The sequence below is a fragment of the Manihot esculenta genome, chromosome 8 (genome assembly GCF_001659605.2).
Source record: "Manihot esculenta cultivar AM560-2 chromosome 8, M.esculenta_v8, whole genome shotgun sequence".
NCBI classification, from domain to species: Eukaryota; Viridiplantae; Streptophyta; class Magnoliopsida; order Malpighiales; family Euphorbiaceae; genus Manihot; species Manihot esculenta.
This window is the reverse complement of record NC_035168.2, coordinates 271,262-279,731: the sequence shown is the minus strand read 5'-3', so window position 1 is coordinate 279,731 and position 8,470 is coordinate 271,262. Positions and strand designations below refer to the sequence as shown.

The following is an 8,470-nucleotide window of genomic DNA, read 5'->3' as shown; positions in this document are numbered from 1 at the left end:
CACCGGAGGAAGGCTATGCAAACTAAATTAGAGGCCTTGGAATCAAACCAGACTGGGCTCATTACTACTTTACCTAAAGGAGCAAAACTTGTAGGTTGCAAGTGGGTTTACAAGGTCAAGTTTAAAAGTAGATGGTACTATTGATAGGTACAAAGCTAGACTTGTGGCAAAGGGTTATACTCAAAGAGCAGGCTTTGATTTCCAATAAACTTTTCAATCTTGTACCAAACACATGCTACTGTCAGAACCTTCCTAGCTCTTGTTGCTGTGCATGGTTGGATTTTATACCTGTTAGATATTAATAATGCTTTCTTGAATGGTGATCTAGATGAGGAAATGTATATGCAAGTGCCTTTGGATTATTAGATCAAGGGAGAGTATGTAGACAAGTCAAAACTGGTATGTAAATTACAAAAGTCTCTTTATGGTTTAAAGCAAGCATCAACATAATGGAACATTAAATTCACAAGTTGTTTACTCAAAGACTATTCATTATTCACTAAATATGATAAAGGAGATTTCATTACAATCTTAGTATATCTAGATGACATTATATTTGGCAACAATAATAGAAATTTGGTTGAGAAATTTAAGACTGGTTTGAGTGCTCATTTTAAGCTCAAAGATTTAGGTTGTTTATAATTTTTTCTTGGACTTAAACTTGTTAGATCCAACAAAGGGATTATGATTTCACAAAGAAAGTATGTACTTGAATTATTGGAGGAGTACGACATGCTTGGTTCTAAACCCAGTACTATTCCTGTTGAAGTCAATTCAAATCTTACTCAGATGACAAAAGACTCTCTTGTAGATCCCACTATTTTTAAGCAAATAATTGGAAGGCTCATGTATGTTACACTTACAAGACCAGACATTGCCTATACAATGCACATCTTATCTCAATTCATGGAAAAACTTGCACAAATGCACTTGAAAGCTGCTTATAAAGTGCTGAAATACTTGAAGTGATCACCAGGACAAGGGTTGTTCATGCCACCAAAACCAGAATTGAAGTTAATTGCCTACTCAGATAGTGACTGAGCTGATTATTTTGAAACTAAGAGGTCCTTAACTGATTTTTGTATGTTTCTTGGCAATTCATAGTGAGTTGAAAATAAAAAAACCAAGCAACAGTATCAAGAAGCTCAACATAAGCTGAGTATAGAGCTATGGCAACAACTATTTCTGAAGTAATATGGTTAAAAGCTCTGTTGTTGGATTTGAATATGGATGTTGCTCAACCTATAAAACTGTATTGTGACAGTATTTCAGCAATTTACATTTTCAAGAACCTTGTTGGATTTGAATGTGGATGTTGCTCAACCTATAAAATTGTATTGTGACAGTATTTCAGCAATTCACATTTTCAAGAACCTTGTCTTACATGAAAGGACTAAACATATAGAAACTGGTTGTCATTTCATTAGAAAAAAGGTGTTACTTAAACTAATACGACTTGAATATCTAAATACTAAGGAGCAATCTATTGATTTGTTTACAAAGGCTCTACATCCTACTCAATTCAAGTACCTGTTGAATATTAACAATGTATATGTTCAACTTGAGGGGGAGTATCAATCTAACAAAACTAAAGAGAGGAGAAACAATATTGTTAAAGTGGTTAGTTAAGTTGTTATTTTAGTTAATACTTTTTAACTTAATTAGTTACTGTTGTTAGCATTAGTGAGAAAGAGGTAGCTCATATGAACAATATGCTTTTCTTCTATATATATATTATATCAAATGAATAAGAAAGTAGTTTTACTTCCTCTCAAGATCAATTTGTTATAGTAATAAAGAAATTTGCACTTAAAGCCGAGGCTACAGAATAAAGTCCATCAAGGGCAATACATAAGACACTAAAAATTCAACCCATAAACTAAGAAGTCCTAATCAACCGATACAATCCAAGCCATAGAGAATCCTGGAAAATCTAAAACCAGCTCTTCTTGAATCACAATCGACTGCCTCACTGCTACAACTATTGATAGAAAAGAACTAAAAAAATCACTATATATGATCAGGAAAAGAAAATTGAAGCATTAAATGGAAACAAAAAAAATTTGTCAACCACCTAAAGACTCATAAGCATAGCCGAAATAACCAAAGTTTAAGAAAGTAGGCCGTCATGACATTTTCAATTTACGGTAGTCATAAAATAGCCATTAAGCACCATCCAAGGCTCTGGTGCTAGCAAACTAAAAGTAACTTCCAATAACAGAAAATCATATTGAAACAATTAGTTATCGGATTTTATTCATTAAGAATGATTTATAAAATTAAAAAATTTTTATGTTCGAATTTTAATTAAAATTAAATTGACTAAAAAGCATATTATAAAATTTTTAATTCAATTGAAATAATAGTATGGATTGGCGGTTATAATGCTCTAATACTATTTTATACATTTTTTTACATATATTTAAATTTTAATAAATATAATAAAATATTCTACTGCTAACTAGGAAAAGTCACCTCAACACATAATTACTTGAAACGTATGAAAAATTATATAATATCACCTCTCTAATTTTTCAGGCATTAAAAAAGGGATATATAAATAAATACAATCATTATATATATAAATTTCTTAGTATTTTTTTTCTCTGAAGTTCAAATTTTCTAATCTTAAAATATATTTTTGTATAATTATCTAAATTGCAATAGGTTGCCAACCTCCTTAAAATCACCCTCTCATTATAATTTCACAGAGAAGTATACAATCAACCAAAAGAAAGACTTTTATTTCTATTAAAGTATTTAGGTCCACATAAAAATATATGAATCTACAATTTTCCTGAAACTCAGTTTACAACCAGAAAGAAAAATATTCATTAATTCACCTCCGCTTGTTCTTGCTTCCGAACAACAAAGTAAAGTAAAACAAGACCCTGAAGAAAAAGCCCCAAGCAACGGTGATCCATAGGCAACTCCATTTGCTTAAGTCTGTAATACCTTGTCCCCTTAGTATATCTGGTCCAGTGACTATACATGTGCTGCTCGTAATGTTCCTGCCCAGGGTGTTGCTCAGACTCTGCAACAATTTAAGTTTCAGGGCCTCTGGCACAGCGCTCAGAGGTGTGTTATCAAACATTTGTACGCCCCTCACAAAGCATTTTGTGGGATCCTGAAACTCATTTTGTAGAGCTCCTTCATATGGATATTTCACCAGAGAGATATAGTGAAACCATATCCAGTAGGGAGGAATTCGATCCCGAGAAATGAAGAATCCGCTGAAGAGAAGGAAGTATGCTAAAATGGCAACAACAATTGTGAAACCCAGCATTACGTGAGAGACAATGCCTGAGAGGAATGTAACGAATGAACTTCCTGCCCAGAATGCGGATAAGACTGTGAAGAAAAAGAAAAAGAACCCAGAAGCTCCACCTGCAAGCCCTACTGTCCAGTATGTCGTAGCGGCAAAGGCAATAGAGAGTACAATTAGAGAAGGAATAGAAATTAGAGAGTGAGCAAGGACGTATGATGAGCGTCGATAAGCATTGTAGGCAGTTTCTCTCATGAAAATGTAACGTTCCTGGAGAAAGGCAGGGATGGATTCTGCACATGTGTAGTAAGTTGTGGATATGGCAAAAGCAAAAAAGCCTAATCTTTCTTGGGCACCTCTTGGAGAGTTGTCCAGATGCCAAAAAATGGTAGCCAATATCAGACCTGTAATAAAAACAGCACCGAATCGAATTCCAAACAATTCAGGCATTCTTCTAGAGTTGATGAGTGATCTTTTTGCTATCACTAACATTTCAATCCAAAATGGATTGGCAAATGTTTGGACTGAAGATGACAAGTTGGAATGATTTGTGGACCCAGAGACCAGTTTCCCTTTGGAAATGCTTGCGCTTATTGCATCTTTAAGGGAAAGCCTTGATGAGTTGCAGGTATGGTTTCTTGAATTCTTCATGCCTTGGGCTTGCCATGACCTGTTGAATTCAACTAATGTCCTGGTTCCATCTGGGATTTCTTCAAGCTCTCGAATCAAGTCCAGAGCAAACTCAGTTCGGTTTTCATTCTCTGGGATTGGATGTCCAAACTCAGCGAAGAATTCTGGAAGATTACCTGGTGGGCCAGCGTAGACCGGTTGACCATGTGAAAGGAAGATCAAACGGTCAAGTACGCTCAGGATTCGGTAACTGGGTTGGTGGATGGACATGATCACAATGCTACCACTTTGGGCAATTCGCTGCAACACCTTAACAACCATGTAAGCACTGGTGGAATCGAGCCCAGAGGTTGGCTCATCAAGAAACAAAAGAATTGGGTCGTGAACTATGTCAATCCCAATAGAAACTCTCCTTCTCTCACCTCCAGAAATGCCTCTGTGCCCTTCATCTCCAATCACAGTATTGGCAGCACTGCGTAGGCCTAATTGATCGATCAAGGCTTCAACTCTCGCTTTCTTTTTGGACCTGGAGAGGGAGCGAGGAAGCCTGAACTCGGCGGAGAACATAAGCGTCTCTTCAATGGTTAACATTGGAAACAAAAGATCATCTTGCATAACATAAGCAGATATTACTTTCAATAGCCTCGACTCTAAGATCTCACCGTTCAATCTCACAGACCCTCTCAAGCTCTCTTTCGAAATCCGGTCTGCAAGCGCATCGATCAGCGTTGATTTACCAGATCCACTAGCCCCGAGAACTGCCATAATTTCCCCTTCCCTGGCTTCTCCAGATATATCATTCAATAAAACCTTGAAGCCAGTAGCCTCAGAAGAATCACAGGAATCCCGTCCGCAAAATGGGAAAGTCATTTTTTGGCCAACTTTGACACTGTATGATAAGTTATGAAAAGAAAGAACAAAAGGGTTTGAAGTGGAAAGAGAGCTACAAGCATAGCCAAGCTCCAGGGGTTGATGACGGATAGGAGTGCTGCCATTTGAATGGTCACTTTGAGCATCTTCAACGCATTTTAGGAGTTCAGCAAGGGAGATAGAGACGGAGGAGGGTTTGTAATTTCTATGGCACCTTTGGATCTCCATTTGGTGGGAAGGGCTAAAGACTGGAAGAAGGTTGTCTTGGGTTCCGGCAGAGCCTGTTCCCTGCTGTGACCGGTTAGGACGTTCTACATGAGACATTTGTGAATGTTTTATATGCTGGTAATCCGATGCAACACGCTTTTGTAAAGGCTTTATAGAAGAGTGAGAGAGAGTAAGTACGTTTGTTGAATCTAATGCATGTATGTATGTGTACGCAGTAGGTGGAGGGAGTTGTGCAGATTTAGGCATTGTTTCCCAAGATTCAATTTAAAATCAAAATTAAATTGAATAAATTAAAAATTAAAATTTTAATATTTATAAAAAATAAATTAAATTAATTTTAATTAAAAATTAAATAAATTAAATTTGATTGAATTAAATTTTTAATACTTTTTTTATTTTTTAAATTTTAAATTTTAATATTTTAAAATTTAATTAAAATATTTTAACTTTAATATAACCTAATCTCTTTATATTATTAAAATTAATATATTATTAAATTCAATTTTTTTCAATTTTTCTAATTAAAACTAAACTAAAATTGAAATAATTAAAATCTTTAAAATTAAAAATTAAATCGAATCAAAATAAAAAAAAATTAAATTAAATTTTTAAAATTAATTTAATTTAATTATTTTTTTCGGTTTAAATTCAACAATGTTTACCTCTGCTGTACCAAATCTTATCAGAGAAAGGATGGTTTATTATGGACGTGATGGTCTTTTCAACTAAAGTTTGAACTTTTATACACATACGTATATGCATGACATTTCAAAGAATGAACCTTTGGGGAAACTAATTTAGGAGGATATTATTTTTCATCGCAAATTGGGTGGGCTGTCATTCTCATCTTAATGGGTTAGACATAAGAGCGGTTTAAACAATCATCAGTGGTTAGCTATTTCACCGTATGTTGAATTAGCCTTTAAATGCAAAATGATAATGAAAAACAATAATAAATATTACTTTTAAGTATATTGACATAATATTTTTTAAACTCATAAACTAATTGTATCTTAACACACTATAAGCAATTAATAATATTATAACGAATATAATAAGTCAATAGCATAATATATAAAATAATAAAAATTGATAATAAAAAGAGTTAATATATTAAAATTTAGACCTGTATATTTATAAAAAATTAAAAAAATTACAGTAATGATAACAAACACTAAATGTTAGGAGATTAATTTTTCGCTAATTTAATTATCAAGCACTATTATAAAATAGTTATAATATTTTGACTTAATATAAACACTAAATACTATTATTAAGTATAACCTTAATCATGAATTTGCATCCCACGCTTTTTGTTAACTCAGTTAAATAGGTTGTTTATTAAGAAATAATAAAAAAAAAAATCAAATTATAAATAGTTCCATATGATGAGCTTTGTATTAAGTCTCGGGTAAAGAAGAGAGAAGACAATACAGCATCCACTAAAAGTAAATGGAGTTGATTAGCATAGTCAAATATAGCAATATTATTATTTATTAATTTTTTTATCCCAAAATATTTGAAAAAGGAGAAGAGAGACATGCATTGCAACTCATCTAATAGGTGGTATACATTATTTTTTATATATGTGTTTCGTGTAATTAGCAAATGTACTGTACTGATGGAGTTTAGGGTGGCTGAGTGGTGAACCACCGCTTCCTAATATATTCATCACACACGGCATCCTTTCTTTACGAAAACACCAAAAATTCCCCACATTAGCGCTTAATTTCTGTTTTTGCAGGGGTGGTAGGTGCGGATGCTTTATTTTTCTGTGTACTCAATCAATCTCATTAGTATATGGGTGTTGATCTGCTGTGGACTCATATCTATATGTATACAACAAGAAACAGAGACTTGCACAACTGGATTTTGACAATCAAATTTCACATAATTATACACCCTTTAATTAAGAAAACCAAAACCACACATCAATGCTGATCATTTATCAATCGCCATTTTTTTTTTGTTTTCATTAATTGTTTTTGTTGATAAAAAATTCTTGAAAGATTAGTCAAACTCAGATGTGAAGTATCCAAGAGGAGGGATGGATGTGATTAATTGTTTTTGTTGATCAAAAAGTCTTGAAAGATTAGTCAAACTCAGGGGATGTGAAGTATCCAAGAGGAGGGATGGACGACAGGGTAATATTTTTAGCCATTCGAAATTCCAAATTTGAGATAGATTTAAATTAAAAAATATATACATTCATCGCAAATTTGAATTAAATTTAAATTTTATATATAATTATTCACGACCAGATCAATTTATATAAATAATTAATTTAATATAAAAAATATATTTTATAATAATATTTATAAATTTTATATATATTTTTTCATTTAAAAATTAAAATTTAAATATTTTTTAGAAATATTAGATTTTTTAAATTAAAATTATTAATGAAAATATTTTTTATATAAATTATTAATTAAAATATATAAAATTAAATTGATTCAGATTTTATTAAATAATAATCGAATTTGAAACATATTCAAATAATTTAAATTAATTTTTAATCAAATTTAATATGAATTTAGATATTACCAATATAATATAAATCGAGTTTAAATTTAAATAATTTAATTTTCAAGAATATCTTACACATTGATATTCTTATCTAAGAACAAGGTAACCTCGTGGCAGAAACTTTTTTTTTTTTTTTTTTTTTTGAGTCAAATGCCTCATCATTATGAATGTATTAAAAACCAACTCTCCGTTCTTAAGATACCTTTTGCATGATCTTAATTTGTCAACTAAATCGCAGATGATCATGGAATGGATTAGATTCTCCCAAATCATATCAGTAGTCAAATCCTGACTGAAGATGTATCTCTAGTGCTTGTTTAGATTTTGGTGCAGAAATGGCAAAGCCTGACAGGTCATGGAGTCAGTCCTGGGCCTTCCAAGAAGAAATACTCAGTCCCACACAAGTAGAAATCATTGAGGCCTCGTGGGATGCATTTCAGTAGGCGTTTATACTTTTGGAACAAAAAGAAATTAAGGAAAAGCATAAGAGATAAAGACACTTTACCCTTGAATCTCCTTTGGGATACAGATCCAGTTTCTAATAATACAATCAATAATTAACTGCTATTTACCATTTTAAAAAGGAAGAATTTTCTCGCATAGATCTCTGCTGCGTCTATATAAGAAGAATGGAAATAAATGGAAGCATCATTTCAAACCCATTTCAACAAATATTAGAGGGTGGTTCCCTTTGTGGAAAAGCTAACAATGTAGTTAACACTAACAAAACCAGGCCATCATGATTTCAACATTCTGAAAATGCCTTGTGCTTCTCGATGGATGAGTGCTTCCCGCTTAGAGCAGACTATTTCAGAAGAGCAGGAAAAGATTGTTTATTTAGAAATTCAGTGGTGGATGTAAAGAGAGATCGATCTCCTACTCACTTAATTTATATAAAACTTGAATTACTTCTGAAGTGATCTGTTGAAATTATTCATTTAAAATAAA

General features: G+C 32.4%; 1 protein-coding gene across 1 annotated transcript; it reads right to left on the bottom strand.

Annotated features, from left to right (window-relative positions):
- Window positions 1-2,718: 2,718 nt before the first annotated feature.
- On the bottom strand, window positions 2,719-5,137 carry LOC110620587 (ABC transporter G family member 20). The gene has a single exon (XM_021764386.2). The coding sequence runs from the start codon at window positions 5,087-5,089 to the stop codon at window positions 2,840-2,842; it is 2,250 nt and encodes a 749-aa protein (XP_021620078.1). The 5' UTR covers window positions 5,090-5,137; the 3' UTR covers window positions 2,719-2,839.
- Between the last annotated feature and the right edge of the window lie 3,333 nt (window positions 5,138-8,470).

Coding starts and splice junctions, on each gene's coding strand:
- LOC110620587 (XM_021764386.2), bottom strand. CDS start 5,089: ATGTCTCATGTAGAACGTCCTAACCGGTCACAGCAGGGAACAGGCTCT.